We start from the raw sequence: 18,956 nt of genomic DNA on the forward strand, positions 1-18,956 counted from the left end.
GCAGTTGCACATCAAACTGTTCAAGGATTTGCCTAACAAGATGAATAGGCATGTGCTCCACACATTTGCAACATCTCTTTCAAGCCAAAGCCTCAAAAAACAATAGCAGAGTTATTATGTGAATGTTATTTCTGTTTATTTTGAGCTCCATTCAATAGATTTAGCTTTTACATTGGAGAGATATTTGTTCTTCAGCTTTGTTCTCAGGTTAAGTGCTATCTGTGTGCTGTTGGCACTCATTTCTTCAATCTCTGTCTCCTCCTGTTAAATATTTATATATGTACATGCTGAAAGGAGGATCAAAGGTAGGCACTGAACGTATCAGGATGGCTGAAATGAGGGCCAGTGGTTGCTACGGAGCAATGTAGCTGCCATTTCTTCTTGGCTGAATCCAGTTCCACTCCAATAACATAGGTATTCAAAAGCCAGATGGGAGAAGCGGAATCATTGCAATAGTGGACTGTATGTGGGGGCGGGGTGTGTGTGGTGGTAAACAAGCCACAGTGGAGGCTCATTCCCACTCACCTCTCCCCATACCAGCTGCCTGGTTTTGCCTCACCTCCCCAACAGCCAAGTTAACCCCAGGTGTGCAAGCTGCTCATTGTCCCAGTTCTGCAACATAACAGCAAAGAGGTGAAGCCAAACAAGGCAGCCAGAGCATGGCAAGGGGGAGTAGGAATGAGCCTCACCTGTCTGAACTAAATTCATTTACTGCCCTCCCACTTCATCTGTATGGGCCGCTATGGATCATGTGGGAAGAGCCAATCCATTATCAAAGGCAAGAATTCAGGTAGCGATAGCAGTTTTGGCATGGTTCTTACACCTGATACCACCGTGTCATAGGACTGGTTCAGACGATGCTATCCCTGCCCAAGTATTTAGGAGGAAGATGTGCCAAGACCATGCTGATCAGGATGTCTTCCATGGATATCTCAACACCCTCCGAGTCCTAACACTTGCTTTTATCACATGTTGTGGGTGCAGCTACACATGCTTCAAATACTTTTAATTGAATCAGGTCTATTGCTAAGATTTGTGGGTTTTGGTTTCTTTTTTCAGATAACAGAAGTTTAACAATAGGGCTACTTATAACTACCCTGTGCCTTATAGTTGCTGGACTACTTATGTACGTCAAAAGGAAGATCTTAATTAGACTGTTCTTTAAAAATAAGAAAACTACAATAGAAAAACTAAGGTATGATCCATTTTCTTAATTGCCCTCTTTTTAAATTAAACACTGATAGAAACCAAACAAAACCACTTCCTATTTGAGTCTAATATTCTTAAGGACGAGCATAATCATTGATGTGCATTTTTTTTCTTTTAAAAAATATTATTCATTAAATATAAATGTTTCTGTGTAATCAGTTATTAAAGGTGAGTAAATCTGAACCTACACAGCCAACAGATACTGTGTAGATTAGAGGACAAAATGAGAGCCATCATCACCATTGTAGTCTCCAGAACAAAAACAGAAACATCAGGAAAAGTTACTAGCAGGTATTCAGCTGATTCAGTGAGAAACTAGTCAGTCAAGGCTTGGATAACCCTGAGTTACACAGCAGAACTGTTACCATTGTGTTTTCCTTCAAACTGAGGCCTGAAATATTAATGGACCAGAAAGCCTTACATTGGCTCTATCTCCTCCAGGCTCTTTTGAGCTCATGAGGGACAGGTCTGACAGCTTCAAACTCTTGAGTTTTGCTATCTTCTGACTCTCTCACTTTACCAATGGAAGCCCTGCATTCTTGCTTCTTCCTATGCTCCTGGGGTAGTGTCAGGAGCCCCAAATCACATAGAAGGATCCAGTGTTACCTCAGTTTCTGGGAGAAGTGACAATGGTATAGGGAATATCCACAGAGTGGGCTTGTCCCACATGGCTTTGAGCTTCTGACAGAGTACTGCAGAAGCTAAGCCTATGCTACAGCAGCCTGAATACAACAAAGATAATGCTCGAAAGGGTCCTCCTCCAAGAAGTTGAGCCTGCATTGTCAGAAGAGGAATGGCTTGTCATAACACTGCTCAGATGGATGTTCAGTATGGCTTTAATGTACAACTAGTCTCCAGAAAAATGGAGAATTCAGACTGTGGTGCTACCTGAACCACCCATATAACAGGTGGGGGCTATTGCCAGAGCATCACAGACCATGAGGTACGTAGAACATGATGTTGTCCTGAGAAAATATGTAACTGCCACATTTTAGGATGCTCTGCTGGTAAGCAATTAAAAAATAATGAAAAGTTTGCTTTCATTTGGGCCTGCTTGAAGTGCAGAATATTGGGTAGCCTTTTATCTCTAGTCCACTGAATGAATCACAATATCCATAGCTGAGGTCATTACTGCTTAAACACCAGCTTCATTTGAAGAGTCTCTTGAGTGTTGTAAAGTGGCATTTCTACAGATTGCAAGAGCTAATTTAACAGAATAGTAACTCTAAACAAAAAAGAATCAATATTTATTTTTATCCTTGCAAGTATGTTGGATGGGTTTTACTTTCAGTGTTGACTGAAGAAAGTAAAGATAAGCGAGTATGTTGAAGTATAACTCTGCTCTGGCATTTTAAAGACAATGGCTACCTTTAATGTGTATACTTGTCTTGCAGGTCTGTGAGCCCAGCAAGGTCTTCAAGTTCATTTGAGCCCATTCATGTTCGTACCACGTCCCTCAGTAAAAATCTAGTCAAAAAACCACAAAATTTAAACATATATAAGGTGGGTACTTACACAATAAAGTACCATTGATCAAATCCAATCTATATTTCCTCCCATGTTTTTAATATGAGGTAATATAGTGAAATTATAGAGCATTGCTACTAATGAGTAAAACAGAAGCAAAACAACCTAGGCCCAAAAATGCACTTTGGCTTCCAAGTTCTAGACAGATGGAGACTTCAAATGGTGAAAGAAAGAAATGCATTTGGTCTCTGGATTGAAGCCAGCCGTCTCAGACAAGAGCAATGCTTTCCAAGCATCCAAGGATTAGTATTTGAGTAAGCTTCTGGAAGCTGTTAATTGGTTGTTCTTTGGCTTCAGCAAAGGTAAAGTGGACAAATTAAAAAGGAAGAAAGAGCCAGCTCAAAAACAACCTTGAAAGCAAGAATGTTTACATCCATTAGTTACAAGATATGTCTGAGAAGAAATTATGGACACAATCCAGTTTAAGTAGTTTAGACCCAACTGATTTCAGTGGGACAGTTAATCATGTGCTTAGCTCTTTCACACTGAAATCAAGGGAACCTGAAATTTCTTAACTTTAGTTGGATCATGTCCAATGTATTGAACCTGCTGTTGACTTGTAATAGTGTTGTTTTATGGGTCTGCAGAGAAATGATCCACAAAGATTGCTCCGATATCAAGCAGCTGATATTAGTAACCCTATGAAGACACAGGATATGCCACAGTCAAGCTTACCAGAACGTCCGTTGCCACTCCTTTGTGAGCTTCCCAGGCAACAATCTTGCCCCACAAAGTTGCTGCCAACTAACCCTGCCCCCAAACGTGACAAAGTAAGTGTTACTTTTTAACTCCATTGTACCTGCACATGCTACAGTATATGCCCATAACAGAATGGGATTGCTAGTTTTTCAAATATAACATGAATAGATCATTCGCATCATCTGACAGAATCAGGTGTGTTTATCCTTCCTCCACCTTCATCTTTCCTTGAGCATTTATCTGTTGTTTAATTTTATACTGATAAAACAGTGAAAAGGAAGACCAGCTATGACTCATGCTCCCATTCTAAACATCAACACTCCATATCTGCAATGCCATTGTCATTATTTGTGGCATCTCACTGTGTGATTGCTAGTACATGTCATCTTTTCATATCCCTCTAACCTTTCCATCAAGGAACATAGGAACCTAGGAAGCTGTCTTCTACTGACCATTGGTCCGTCTAGCTCAGTATTGTCTACACAGACTGGCAGCGGCTTCTCCAAGCTTGCAGGCAAGAGTCTCTCTCAGCCCTATCTTGGAGATGCTAGGGAGGGAACTTGGAACCTTCTGCATGCAAGCATACAGGTGCTCTTCCCAGAGTGGCCCCATCCCATAAGGGGAACATTATGGGCCCCATCCCATAAGGGGAACATTTTACAGTGTTCACATGTAACCTCTCATTCAAATGCATACCAAGGTGGACCCTGCTTAGCAAAGGAAACAATTCATGCTTGCTCCTCTATGCTTTCAGAAAAATAACATGTCAGGGAACTATGCTACCTAATGCCATGTTTTCTACATACAAGAAGTATGATTTTAGTTGAGAAACATTCAGTTTTGCAATCCTTGACTCGCAGCACCAGGGCAATTGTACCACATTCATTTTTGAAACATGGACATTGGCACTTGACCAGCTCCTCTGGCTGGCAGCACTGTTATTTCTCCTCCCACTAATTTTCCTGTTTAAAATAGAAAGAAAGATTCTTGTCCTTGAATCCTACTTTTTCCATAGCCCATTTTCTTACTAGCTTTTGTTTCCTCAACTCCCTTTCTGTTCTACCTGCCCTTCAATAGTTTGTGCTCTGGACTTACTGCCTTCTGAGATTTCTTCCCAGTTTTCTGGTTCTTAGCTTTCCTCCTTAGCTCTTCCTTTCTTTGTGAGTGTATTGCCTGATCTGGATTGGGACTGTGATGTGAGGAGCGGGAAATTAACCTTGCCTATATCATAGTCCTGACAAAAATTCCCTCCCTCAAATCTGCATTTTCTCCAAGAGGGAGGCAGTTACAGACACCAGTGACAGCTTCTCTCCTGGGGAAAACAGTACCGAGGAGGAGTATTTTCCTGCAATTTGAATAGTTTTGTGACTGATTGCAATCCTATCTTCTGTATATCTCCCCACATCCACTTAGAACAGGTGGACTGGCACAATTTTTGAACTTGAAATTTAAAAAACTAAGTTCTGAATTTGTGCACCAAGTTTTATTTCATTGTTTCTCAATGTTCAGGGATTATATCATATTGCAGTTAAATGTTTAAAGAAAACATACGGTTCTAACCAGGCAAGTTAAATCACTGTGCTTGGCTAGTTGGTACTGATATCCAGTAAATCAGGGGTGTCAGTAGATTGCTGAGAACTCTGGGGAAAAGCCCTGCAATGGGGCTCCTATGATGTTCCACCCCACCCTGTTCTCCTCCATGTGCTCCGCCCCACTCACTTCACCTCTGATACTTTTGAGCCCTTCCCACATCTTCCTCTGATGCTTTTGCTCCCTGCCCAAGCTTAGCAGGATGGGGAAAGGTGAGAATGCAGTGGTAGTAGGCAGTGGTGATGGCACTGGTGGCAGCAATGAGTCTGCTCCCTCCCTCCCACCTACCTTCTTCTTGTTGAATGGAGGGTGATAGGATGTGGAGTAATGGGAGCAGCTCTTCATGCTTCTCACCCTCAAAATCCAGAGAAGATTGCTGCAATCCCTCCTCCATTTGCCAAGGGAGGAGAACAGGACTTCATTATTGCAGGGAACTCTGGGAGGAAGTCCCTTAATGGAAAGAAAACCCTGTGATAGATTCATGGTGGCACCAGGGGCATAGCAAGGTTGGAGTGGACCCATTAAATGAGGCTGAATAGTGGTAACAAAAAGCATATATATATCACATCATCTTAAATTATTTTTTTAAAGGTTTTGTAAATTGTGGACGATGCAAGTCATTTAATGGTACTAGAGAAAGATCTGCTGTTCTGGTAGCTCCAGGTCTTAACACTCACACCAATTTTGGAGGATGAATACAACTGAAGGAAGCCTGGATGGGTAAACGGCTGGAGGAGTCAGTCATGTGACTTGCCTCTGCCCCCCCCCCCAAGGAAGTGGGCCGCCAGACAACTATCTCCCTTTGCCCTATTATAGTTACGCTCCTGGGTGGCACTGCCTCTTCCCAGCATCCTGATATGGCCATGGGCCAACCTGTGATACTAACTCAGCCAGGGCCTGACTTGACCAACCCCAGTGCTGGCTCTGCAGTAAATGAAGAATCATACTATACTTGGTGCTCAGTTGTTTGAATGTTTTGTGGGATTTCTTTTCTCACTCCAAAGCAGTTGCAGGAAACAGCACTTATTCAGTGATGGAAGTGTGTGCATAGGGAGTGGGGGTGGGTGGTACATCTCTTTCGCTATAAGCCTTTTTTTCTTATCAAAACTGCTTCCTCCCAAGTTGCTGCTGGCCCTACCAGGGAGTTCATCACACAGCAGGCTTTACTGCAAGTTTTACTGAGAACTCAAAGTTGTCCCCAAAAAGACACAAAAAGAGGAATTTTTTTTACCCCGGATATAAATCAGGCTGCACTCTAACATGCAGCGAAAAACCCAAATTGTGTGTGAAGTGCTCCCCGGTAGCTTGCAGGGACTTCGATGTAAATCTGCTCGATATGTGAATGCACCCCCTCTATTTCAGAGGAGATGTGAGCTAAAAGGCTTTAAAAGCCCTGTGTGAAAAACTCCCAGGAAGTTTTTCACATGGGGCTTTTAAATCAGGCCCATCTATTTTTTCCCCTACCAGGCAAAAAGCAGATCAAAGGTGACAATTTTGGTAAGAAAACATAGCCTGCACGTAAAGTCCCTGCTTCTACTTTGTGAACCCCCAGTCCTGCTTGCTGCTTCCCATCACTGCTTAGGGATTAAAAGAAAAGCAAAAATAAGAGAAAAAATTCACGCAACTGATGTTGTGTATAGTTTTACCTCATCTGTGGAACTCACTGCCAAAGGGTATATAGATACAGCAATGACACTTTTTAAAAAAAATGCATATGAAACTTGATATGTAAAGCTTCTTTTGTGTCCATAAAATTTTACATGCCGTCAATGGGAATCTGATATCCAAGGACTATTTCTAAGTATTGTATGTGTATTCTTTTTCATGAGCTTATATAAGTAACAAGAGCTAGTGTTATTTAAAAAAAACCTTTTTCTCTGCTTACGTGTAAAAATCTGACACATTTAAACAGTCAAAGTTACTGATCTAAAGCTGAAGGAATAAATCCATCTCATCTAGAACTACTTTACATTACCTAGGGAAACTGGGTCAGAGAACAGGCCTTGCTGGCACAGAGAACTTTAGCAATAATGCACATTGGTGGCTCTGAGGGCCATGCTGGCAGTGTATTAGCAAAGAGCTGGAACCGATTTTCATGTCTTTTTCTATATGTTGACCTGATTGCATAAACATAATTCTGTTACACATCCCATGGAGTCCCTCTCAGAAGAAGCTGCCCTTGCATCTCAGAGGTAAGAGCATTTTTTGTTCCCAGCACACCTAGTCCCCAGGCACTGTACTTCACTTGTTCTGAAAGGGGTAGAGTGGGAGGCGCTCTTACCCCTGAACTGCCGGCCAAAGTCCAGGTCCTCTACAGCCCCTGAGGGCCCCCAAATCCTCTTTAGTCTGTCCCAGGTGGTGTGGTTGCCTGGCAGAGCGTGATGATGCTTCATTGGGGGGGGGGCTCCAAAGACCTTTAGATCCAGGATCCAAAATTACCTAGGTGCACCTCTGGGTAAAGTGGAGGTAAGTCTTCTGCAGTGACTGTGGAGATGGAGCAGAGGGGGGGGTACCAGGTTTTGCCAGCTGATCTACATTTACTATGTCCCATAGATCTTAATAAGAGTTGTTTAGTAAGGCTGCATAACCCTGCCATGGGTTATTTTTCTTGGTCATGCTGAAGCATGATGTAACCCTGGGAAATGACTTTCATATATAATGTAATACACACACAACCTGTGAAAGGATCTTGGTTTCTTCCCTTCCTTCTCATTCCTTGGCCTCCCCTTATCCCCAAATTTTGCCCCACATCATCTATCCTTATCTCTACCTTATATCTACTTCTGCCCCCTCCACCCTTCTCTGGGATCTGCCTCTTCTAGAGATATAAACATTAAGACTGTGCACAACTGAAAATTATGGATCAGATCCGAAACTAATCTGGAACCACAGAAATCAGTTCTCGGTCCTTTGGACACTTCAGAATTCCAGTATCAGATTTCAAATCTGATTTTCTTTTTCTTCTTGCAAAAATCCCCATAGAAGTCTATGGGGGAATTTTTTTTAAAAAGTCACCAAAAAGACTGGCTAGAAAGAGAGCGCTGAAAGTTGACAGACAAGTAGGTAAGAATGACCGAACTCTGTGTATTTAATTACAAGTGAATCCAATTATAAATTGTTTTTAAATTAATTTTTTAAGTAACTCAGAAATTGTACTCACAGAGAATTGCAGAAGAAAAATGATGTAACATCCAAGAATCTCAGGAGAACTGATGTAACATCTGAAAATCTCAGGGAAGTAACATACAAGAATCTACTGTTTTATTTTTTAGTTTATAAGTAAAACCACCAGCTAAAAAAAATTAAAGAAATAAATGCATAGGCATGTAGGCAGGTAGATGGCGGAAGATGACTTTTTCCCCACCAGCCACAATTGGTTGGGGAGGGGCATTTGGACTCCCACCACCATTTGGAATTATGGAAATCCCCAGATGGTATTGGGTAATTCTGGACCAAAATAGGCTTCCCTATTTCAATCCAGATTATATCCAATACCCTGTGCCAACAACATCAGACCACTTCCAGAATTCCAAACTCAATATTGCACAGAGGAATGGAGTTGTCCACTCTTTTCCCAGAATCCTAATTCTCCTTCCTCTTTGTTCCATCTGTAACTGAGGTCATTTCCTCAAAACAGCCCTGTTTCTTATTTTTCCAAATCAAACACAGCTTCCAGCCTCTGAGGAGTGATTAAGGAACTGCATGTGGGATAGAGAATGAAGCAATGCTTGGCTTCATTCCTTTTTCTTTTCTCCAAGCTCAGCTCTCCATTTTGAAGAGGAAAATGTCTGAAACCTATGGCCCTTCCTCTTTATCCCTGGCTTTGGAGGGGCATGGGATCCCTGTTAATAATGCTAATATTGCCTCCACAGATTTGTCCCAAAGAATAGCATTTTACTTATAGAAATTGATGGCCCTGGTGCCATACACCAGTGGTCCTGTCTAAATAATGATGTTGACAGCCATTAATTAAATAGAAAAGTAAAGGCATGCATTCAGGGACTGTATTGAGGTGGCCTTTTTTCAGTAAAACGAGGAAAGTTTTCCAAAAGATCTCTGAACTCAGAAGGAAGTTCTAACCTCGAATTGGTATACTAAGGGATGCCAAAGGACAGATAGTAACTGATTCATAGAAAATCAAACAGAGATCAAAGGAGTATACTGAAAATCTGTACAGCAGGGATGTCAACATGCAAGATACTCTAGAAGATATTCCCTACTTGCAAGAACCTCTAGTACGGAAAGATGACATTAGATCAGCACTCCAGTCATTACAAAGTTGGAAGGCTACAGGATTTGATGGGATAGATACAGAAATATGGCTGGCAACAGAGAAGAATCAGTCATCATTCAATGCAGATTAGAGCTCTACGTGGAAAAGGAAATGCCGGATGTTCAAGCCGGTTTCAGAAAAGGCCGGGGAACAAGATATATAATAGCTGATGCACACCAAATAACTAAAAAAAGCCAAAGAATATCCCCCCAAAAGGCAATATGTGCTTTATTGACTACAGAAAAGCTTTCGATTGTGTCGACCATGTCAAGTTGCGGAATATCCTTAGGAAAATGGGTGTCCCAGAACATCTCATTGTTCTCATGAGAAGCCTATACACAGGACAGGAAACTACAGTCCAGATAAAACATGGTGCAACAGACTCATTCCAGATCGGCAAAGGAGCAGGACAAGGCTGTATACTTTCTCTCTCTTTATTCAATGTATATTCTTAGAGAAGCTGGATTGGAAGAAGATGAGCATGGTTTTAAAGTTGGAGGAACATCAATAACCTGCACTATGCTGATGACACCACTCTGATAGCTGAGAATGTAGATGATCTGCAAGTAATGAAAGTCAAGGAGCACAGTGAAAAAATTAGACTCCAACTAAATGTAAAGAAGACTAAACTAATGACAATGGGTACAGCAACCAGACTCAGAATTGATAATGAAGACATTGAAGTGGTGGATAGCTTCTGCATTTTAGGATCAACCATCAACAGTAAAGGATCCAGCAGTAAAGAAATACGCCGCAGACTAATACTTGGTAGGGTTGCAATGAAGGCCTTGGGAAAGATATTTAGATGCCGTGACATGTCTATACCTACAAAGATTAGAATCGTTCAGACAATGGTTTTTCCCGTGACACGCTATGGATGCAAAAGTTGGACTTTGAAGAAGAAATATAGAAAAAGCATTGACACTTTTGAACTTTGGTGCTGAAGAAGACTTTTGAGGATACCATGGACAGCCAGGAAAACAAACAAATGGATCATAGAACAAATCAATCCAGAATTTTCACTCAAGGCACAAATGACCAGGCTCAAATTATCATGCATCAGACACATTATGCTTGAGAAGTCCATAATGCTGGGAAATGTTGAAGAAAAGAAAAGAGGAGGACAAACAGCAGCAAGGTGAATGGACTCGATTACAACAGCAATGAATGCACAACTGAGAGACCTTAAAGGCCTAGTTGAAGACAGATCATCCTGGAGAGAATCTATCTACAGTATGTGGTCGCTAAGAGTTGACACCAATTTGACGGCACTTAATCAATCAATCAATCAATCCAGGTGGCAACTAAACCCCAGGTATGTCAGGTGATCCCAATGTGTGAAGTAAGAAGCAAATTTAACTCTTTCCCACTGTTTCCCAGATTGCATCCTGTTAAGCTTGTCCCATAGAATTCAGTGGGGGCCATTGAGCCAGCCCATCTCCATAGCTCCACCATGGCTTGTGTTCCTTGACATGACTATAGAGACACATGGTAGATTATATGCGACAGAACCTTGGGTTTTGAAGAGTGTCACAAAGAGAGTGAAGGTTGGAAATTGGCTATATGTACTGCTTTGCTCAGTGAAAATTACAGCCAATGATAAAAAGTTGTCTGTATGGCCTGAATCCTTTGGACACAAGTAAACAAAAATGTTGCCTACTTATATAAACTGCCCAAACTATGTGAGTAATGATATAGTCATGCATAAGTACTTGCAGAAGGCCACAATTCACATTTTTCATAGGCCTGCAGGCTACCACAACCAAATCTCTCTTGAGCTAGAAGTGTAATTTTAATCTAATTGCTGTTTCAATAATAAGGAGTTTCAGATTATCTTTTTGCCATTTTCATTTTCAGAAAAGCTGTACTAACTGCAAAATCTCAAGTTACAATGATGTAATAATAAAATAAAATTGAGCACAATTCCCCTCACAACAAAACACAATGAAAGATTCTTTTAAAGTATCTGTTGCTGCTGGAAGCTACAAAAAACAGAGAACCATAATTTATAACCTAGTATAATATTTCAGTAATATTTCTTCTCCATGTGTTTCAGCTTCAGTCTTGCTTTCACTGTCTGTTTGAAGAAGTGATGTAGAAGTGCCCCCCCCCATGAAATATAATGAATTCAAGCTCCTTTACTGCATTTTAAGACCAATCTTTCCTCCTTAGAGGATACAGCTACAGACAACCTTGGACATTTCAGATTGTCTGTAACTATTCACTTAAAATTAACCCATTCTGAATGGAATAGGCATAAAGCACATGAGATTTTAGCCTGCTTCAGACATTATGAAAACTGGGGATGCTCTGCTTTCATACAGTGTCCCCAGAAATGTGCTCTTGGAATCCTCAACCCCATACTGACATGTTCAGAAGCCCCAGCCCCTGGCACTGTCCATGGTTACAACAAACTGTACTTGTGAGCAGATTCTTCCTTTTGAGGAAGAATGCTGGAGCATCCAGCATTCCGATCGTGGGAGGAATTTGATCATGAGCAGAGTGCTTGTCCCTCTGGGGGAATTCTGAGTGCATCAGCTCAAAGGTGGGCTTCATTGTGTGATCTTGGGGGTGCTGTATCTGAATATAGCACCCCCATACTTTTTAATGTATGAAGTGGGCTTTTGTTGATCACTTCTTAAATCTAGGTATTGTCAGTTTTATCATTGATGACTGACATCCAGAGCAGCATGCCAAGGACTCACCAGGAGCTGTGTCCTCACAGCAACAGGCTGCTTTTAATATTGCCAGAGGCTTTCTTTAACACAGCTAGGGGCACGTTGGGCAGGGAGATGAGGGAATGATTTAATCTTCTCTCCCCTGCCTCCAGGTGCTCGTTACCTTCCAGAATTATGCTTCTGAGGGCTGTGCAACTCTCACATATTTCTGGAAGGCAAAGAACACTTCTGGATGCAGGGGAGATCAGTGGAAAATCCCCCCCCCCTTCCTTGTACATGCACTCTGCTGTTCAGGAAGCCTCTTTCTGCATCCTCAGAATGCTGCTCTTTTTGTCAGTCAGCAGCTCCCATACTGTGCTGTATGGTTCCGAGCCACTCTACACCCTACCCATTCTGTTTGCAAAGGCAGGCTGCTCAGTGGCTACTAATGAGTGTGTCGTCATACTTGTTATGTACTCCCATTGGTATGATGTGAGTAGTGGTGCAACTGCAATGATGCACTCCATAGGAGTCGCGGAACAGCCCCATCTTCACAAACAGTGGGGACATGGTGTTGAGGGGATTGGAAGCATTGAGCACACCTCTTAATTGGATCAGTACCTTGCTGCACAGTATGTGGGCCTGCGTGCTTACATTAAACTGATGATAATTTCGCCATTTGCTAAGCAAGACTTTTGATATTTGCAGTATCAATGTTTTTGTTTACATTTTTATTTGCTGCATGCAAAACTCCGTTGATAAAATGCGTATTGTTTCTATTTTGTCATGGTAAAAATTGATTAGAGCTCAGAATTTATTTGATCACCTTTACTGTTATACAACAGATTTGGCTCCACTGAGAAGCTCAAAATCAAATGTCTAATGGTTTTTGCTATGTCTGTCTTGTCCGGCAATTATCTTTACATGGTGCTTGCAAGAAAAGAGGGGTGTGTGAGAGGAGAGGAGGAGAGATCTATTGTTAAAATTGTAAAATCTGAATCTCAAGTGAACCCAAAAATGAGCTTAATTTTTCTTCTTCTTTGATCTCAGCATGTTTAGTAGTGATCGTGTTGTGTTCCCTTTTTGAAAGAGCAAATTGGTGTAGTTAAATGTAGAGATTTGCTTAAAGGGATGATTTTGGATTAAGACACCTGGTTGGGTTTAGTCAAATCCTTCATAACCCCCTAAGGGAATGACCTCTTGGAACACCATACTGCCTTTTAATTTTGCACTTCCCTTTACCACAAATAGAACCAGTGGGGGAGGCAGAGAATGTGAACTTTTGTTTCAGTTGAAAATGTGTTTTGAGGGATATGGGGGAGAAAGAAAATATGATTGAAGCATTAAATGCTTCATATTGGATCAAAAGATATAACTTTACCTTTTGGAGGAGCTAAGTGTCATAAGCTCATCCAGTATAAGTCACAAAATGGCCTAAAATTATTACCTTTTTATAATACTTTTCACTGTCTAAAGCAGGCATCCCCAAACTGCGGCCCTCCAGATGTTGCTGAACTACAACTCCCAGCATCCCTAGACACAATTGTTTGTAGCTGGGTATGCTGGAAGTTGTAGTTTGGGGATGCCTGGTCTAAAGGGTCTTACAATTGTTATCTCAGTTCTTGCAGTTCTTGATGTTGAATCAACACACTGTAAAATGAATGGCTATAATCCATTATTAAAATTATATGATCGTATGCCATATTACAGGAATCCTGCAAGCCAAGTCCTCCTCAAAAGCCTTTGCCAGCTGATCCTCAGAAGAACAAAGCTGCTCAATTTAGCAATGTCTCCAAAGCAACATTTGGGCTTCCAGCTGTGCCTCAAATGGTTCCTGTCAGGTTGGTTTTCAAATTGTTTGAGTCCAACAGCAAATGCTTCTTTGAAACCTTGCAGAGTGTCTTGTAGCTGGCTTAAAAATAGGTAGATTTATTTCTCTCTCATAAATTGATTTCACTCGGTGAAATCATAAATTGATTTCACTAGCCACTATTGTGTGGCTAAATTTTGTGCTACTGCTTATAATATTAGGAAACAAATGGTTAGTCTTTATGTTCTGTAAGGTATAGGTGTTATTGTGGTGGTGGGTTGGTAGTCCTAGTAGTATTTAGTATTATTCATTATTATTTAGTATTGGAGTACCTTAAGTTTAGGTTATACTGCCTGTAAGTGATAATTATTGTAATTGCGGGCTGGTCGTGGACCATGATGATGATGATGATGATGATGATTTCACTAGTATAACTAAGGATGTGTTTTCATGAGCAGTTTTCTATAGGGAAATGTCGGCACATTTCCCTGTCATGACTCAGGCCACAAAGGGGCCCATTGTGCATGTGCAGCAGCTTCAAAAATGGCCACCACGGCAGGGGCAAGGCCCAGAAAGGGCCAAAGATAATCTGAACCAGGCGCTTTTGTACATAAGGCAGGCTGGTGGGGGAGGGGGAACATCCGTGCACACACACACACGCACACACACACACACACACACCACGACCTCAGAGAAGCCCCCCTGGAGGGAGTAAGTACCAAAAATAATTTTAAATATATATTTTCGCGAACCACCACCCCCCCCCCAAACCAAACCAGGGGCTTTTTGAGGGGCCAAAACCAAACTGACCCGGTCCGGTCTGAGGCCGGTTCAGCCTCAAACTGAACCAGTCCAGCTGGTTTTGTGCAGACTACCACTTGTAAAGTAATGTTCACACAGTTGTGCAAGTGCACGCGTGCACACATGCAAAGATTGCGGAGAGTTGCATGATAGTACGGTCATTGGAAATAATGGCTGTACTATCAGAAAACTCTGCTTTTCTTGCATTTGCACAACAGTACACTTGCACAACTGCAAGGATGTTACATTAGAAGGTGCACATAATGCCAGTGGGTTTAAGTTACAGGAATGTATGTCAGCCAGTGGGTTTAAGTTACAGGAATGTAGATTTTGGATGAAAATTAGGTGGAACGGTAAGAGCTGTTCAACAATGGAACCAATTGCCTAGGGGGATGGTGGGCTCTCCCTTTCTGGAGGCCTTAAAGTAGAGGTTGGATAGCCATCTTTTGAGGATGTTCTAGTTTTGCATTTCCTGCATCAAATAGTGGTTCAATTAGATGGCCTACTACAAATATGAATACAACAAACATTTATATACTGCTTTTCAACCAAAGTTCGATTTGATTTACATAGATATAAATAAATAAAATGGCTCCTTGTCTCCAAAGGACTCACAATCTTTAAAACGACCAATTTTTAAGGCCCCCTTCCAACTCTGATTCTGTAAACCATCCCAAATCCTGATTCAAAGCATAAGAAGCAGTGTCCCTTTCCAACTGTCCTTTGAACTTACTGGTTACACAGAGATCATACCACTTCTAACTTGGCAAAGAGGCACCTTTTAATGTGGTGATTCTCTTTATTTAGCTGGGGGAGAGTAACTGGCCCTATCCACCCCCAGCACAGTACTTCCAGTAACTGTTGCTGGTGTCTATCTTATGTTTATTTTTATATTGTGAGCCCTTTGGGGACAAGGATCCATTTTTTCTCTGTGTAAACTGCCCTAAACCATTTTTGGAAGGGCGGTATAGAAACAAAACAAAACAAGGTCCAACATATAATGTCCTGTGCAAATGTAAATGCAAAGAGGAGACAGTAAAACCCATTGTTCATGAGTGAACAGAGCTGTGTTTGTCAGAGAAGATACGTTTCCAACAGCAAGTTATCAATGTAATTTCTGTTGCTGCACAGAAGTATATTAGTATATTGCTAATTGATATGTTAATATGTTTCTTCTCCTTGACCCTCTTTTATACAGGCCTGCACCTAAACGTCCACTACAAGTGCCTAGATCTGGCAATGCTGCCTATATGAAATGACAACATGAAACGACAACATGAAACATCATTTTTAACCTGAAAAGTGAAGACAGAAGTTTGCACTATTTTAAACTCTAGTTGGAGATCAATATTTTTATATCAATAAGTAGAATTTTTAATGTTAAAACCCCATTATTTTTAAGAACTCTGAGCTACTGCCTTTGGTGCTATGCTGTATGAAGGTGGTCTGCGTCCTTGCTCAGGTACTTGTAAATTATTAATTTATATTGAATATTTATTACAGTGCAGAGCACTGTAGTAGATATTGTTTTGCCATAGCTGAGTTTTCCTAGGAAAGGAGTCATTTTCCTTATGTTTAATCAGTCTTGATCTATCCTTCATTACAAATTTCTCAGTATACACACTTGAAAGATATTTTCATTTGGATTTATTCTTTACAGCATGCTGCCTAGGACTGAAATAAGCTTTGCTGAAATCAAGGAACTGATAAAGTTTCAAATGCTAGTCATTTATATTGGATAGTGGGATCTGAAGGGAAAATATGATTTTATGGTTAACACTTCTGGAATCTGAAATAAACAAAAGCCTGTGCTGTGGCCCACTAATGTCCAGTTTAGGAAAACAGTGACAGACACAATTCTCCACCCCAGGGCTCCTGTGGAATCCCAAGGCAGCGTCAGAATGAGAGGTCCATGCTAGCAGTGTCTCCATTGTTTTCCCCATTCACTTGCAATGGGAAAAATAGCAAAAGCACTGCTAGCATAACCACTTCTAGGGATGTGCATGAACTGTTCATGCACTCCTGGGAGGGCAGGGGGGTTGTTTCAAGGGACAGGGAAGTGTACGTGCCATGTGTGTGCACTTTGGCCATGAGTGTGGTGACGCTGATCGGGGCACAAGCAGGAATGCTGCAACCCAGCATGCCCGCTGTTTTGGAGAGCGCCAGTGGGGGGAAAGTGGTAGTGTGGGGGCTGACAGGTAGGCAGCACCTTCCCTGTCCCTTAAAGCAACCCCCACACCCTTCAAACTGGTTAGAATGCCAGCTGATCAAACTGGTTTGGTGCTCCAGGAAGGAATTGCTGAACCGGTTCATGAACATCCCCTAGCCACTTCTTCTGAGCATCCCTGATGCTGCCTTTGGACTTCACAGCAGCACCAGGGTGGAGCATGAAGGCTGCATATCATGTCAGCCATTGACTGCAGCCCTATTCACACATAATGTTCAATGTACATACAATCTGTGTACTGTGTATGCATGTACAGATCTGTACATATGTATGGTTATTCACCTGATCTGTTCAACGCTCATATAGTAGTACACTTTGTACCTGTATTCTCCATTTCAGGGCACCTGTGCCCATGATCCCTTTTTAAAATGACCATAAGTACAGTCATTCACACAACTTGTACATGTGTACAGACGTCTAAATGCATATTCAGTACAGTTTCTGAAGAGGACTTGTGTGAGAATCCAATGCAAGAAACCATCTGGATCTGTGTTTCTTTACGCTTAGATTTTGACCCAAATACTGTGTGTATGTAATGGTTTCTACATAAAAACCCAAGATACCAAAAGTTGGGATCACTCTGCTTATAACATATATGCTTATCCTGGAGAACCAAACTGTTCTCATAGCTTACTGTAAGTGGGTATGCTAAATTCCTGCATCCTGTGCACTAGCAAAGTGGTGTCTAGAAGTGGATACGGGAATTCCTCTGCTGACACGATACTGTAACAGATGACTGTGTGTGGACAGCCACACTTCACTGAAGAGTATAGAGTAGCTCAGGAAGATCTCCCCTCGGTATGGTGTAGTGGTACCTTACAGGTCACTTGTCCTGTATTTCTAGAGATGGGGAAGAGGTGGAACTGATTGCAGCCCTAGATGCAGCACTGTATAGGAGTCTGGGGCCTATCATTACTGACCCTGTGTCAGTCTCAGCTGTGGTTTTGAGCAAGGGTAATGCTAGCCAAGGGCAGAGCCTGGAGGCCCAATCTTTCCTCAAGTGTGTAGAGTGTGGCAGTGACTGCAGTAGCGCAAGCCCCCTGCTTATACTGCCACAGCTGCAACCGATCCACATTTAATACAAGCCATTCCTTGCTGTACCACATATCCCTAAGTAATTTGCTAGGCTAAACTTTAAGCAATGGCTACAGGTAGTTAGGTATGTACTGAATACTGCTCCCAACATCAGAATTCTCATTTTGATGGAAAACCTAATCCTGAATATTCACTTTCTAACATATGACCTTCCACCACAGACAATTCCAAAGTCAATTTCATAGCAGGATTCATTTCAACTCTTAGCATTTGTTCTCCTGAATCAATCATCTGATTCAACATCTAGTGATTTTGTGGTTTAGGTAAACAAACCTCTAAATAGATTACAGTGGCACAAATCATTTCTTTCCTGTAATGCTCTGATATCTGCCCTTAACTGTGTATCTTGTCTCATTGTATTGTAATCTTAATAGGTTTAATAGGGCTGATTGAAATTAGTTGAAAGCCTGTACTTCAAGAAAGTGTAGAAGATTTCTACATATTTTCTTAATGAAAATATACTGTGTGTTGTGCAAGGCTGCTTTAACCTCTGTTGTTTTTAGGCATGAAACATCATTTCTGTTTAATTCAGATTCAGGCTTTTCAACTTAATTTTTTGGGTGTTGCTGTAATTAGTTTCCATGATAGTACATTAGATCACATGCTACACTTATTATGAGTATTTGCTCACATCACCAATACGCATCCAGCATATTAGCCCTCCAAGAGACAACATATAAATAAAATAACCAATCAGAAGACAAAATGTTTATCCAGAGTTAGGGAGATTGCACTCCTTTTGAAGAAATAATTGATTACTCTTGCCATTTGTCTACTTCTTTAATCTTTACACGTCATCTACTACTACTTATAAACCGCTCTTCAACAAAATTCTCAAAGCAGTTTACATAGAAAAATAAATAATAAATAAGATGGTCCCCTGTCCTCAAAGGGCTCACAGTCTAAAAAGAAACATAAGGTAGACACCAGGAACAGCCACTGGAGGGATGCTGTGCTGGGGTTGGATAGGGCCAGTTGCTCCCCCCCTGCTAAATATAAGAGAATCACCACTTTAAAAGTTGTCTCTTTGCTCATTTAGCAGGGGTTACTGATTTTGTAACTCATTAA

The 18,956-nt window shown here is 41.4% G+C and overlaps 2 protein-coding genes across 2 annotated transcripts in view; one reads left to right on the forward strand and one right to left on the reverse strand.

Moving 5' to 3' along the window:
- Positions 1–16,196, forward strand: part of ADAM12 (ADAM metallopeptidase domain 12) — a 407,749-nt gene extending 391,553 nt beyond the window's left edge. The window contains exons 19-23 of the mRNA XM_053312884.1: positions 1,060–1,195; positions 2,604–2,712; positions 3,324–3,506; positions 13,666–13,796; positions 15,765–16,196. Coding sequence (XP_053168859.1) covers positions 1,060–1,195; positions 2,604–2,712; positions 3,324–3,506; positions 13,666–13,796; positions 15,765–15,825 — 620 coding nt within the window. The 3' untranslated portion in view covers positions 15,826–16,196. The remainder of the gene's footprint in view (positions 1–1,059; positions 1,196–2,603; positions 2,713–3,323; positions 3,507–13,665; positions 13,797–15,764) is intronic.
- Positions 5,337–18,956, reverse strand: part of FANK1 (fibronectin type III and ankyrin repeat domains 1) — a 101,635-nt gene continuing 88,015 nt past the window's right edge. The window contains exon 12 of the mRNA XM_053312864.1: positions 5,337–5,475. The gene's annotated coding sequence lies outside the window, so the exon portion shown is untranslated. The remainder of the gene's footprint in view (positions 5,476–18,956) is intronic.

The sequence above is a fragment of the Hemicordylus capensis genome, chromosome 3, assembly GCF_027244095.1.
Source record: "Hemicordylus capensis ecotype Gifberg chromosome 3, rHemCap1.1.pri, whole genome shotgun sequence".
NCBI lineage: Eukaryota > Metazoa > Chordata > Lepidosauria > Squamata > Cordylidae > Hemicordylus > Hemicordylus capensis.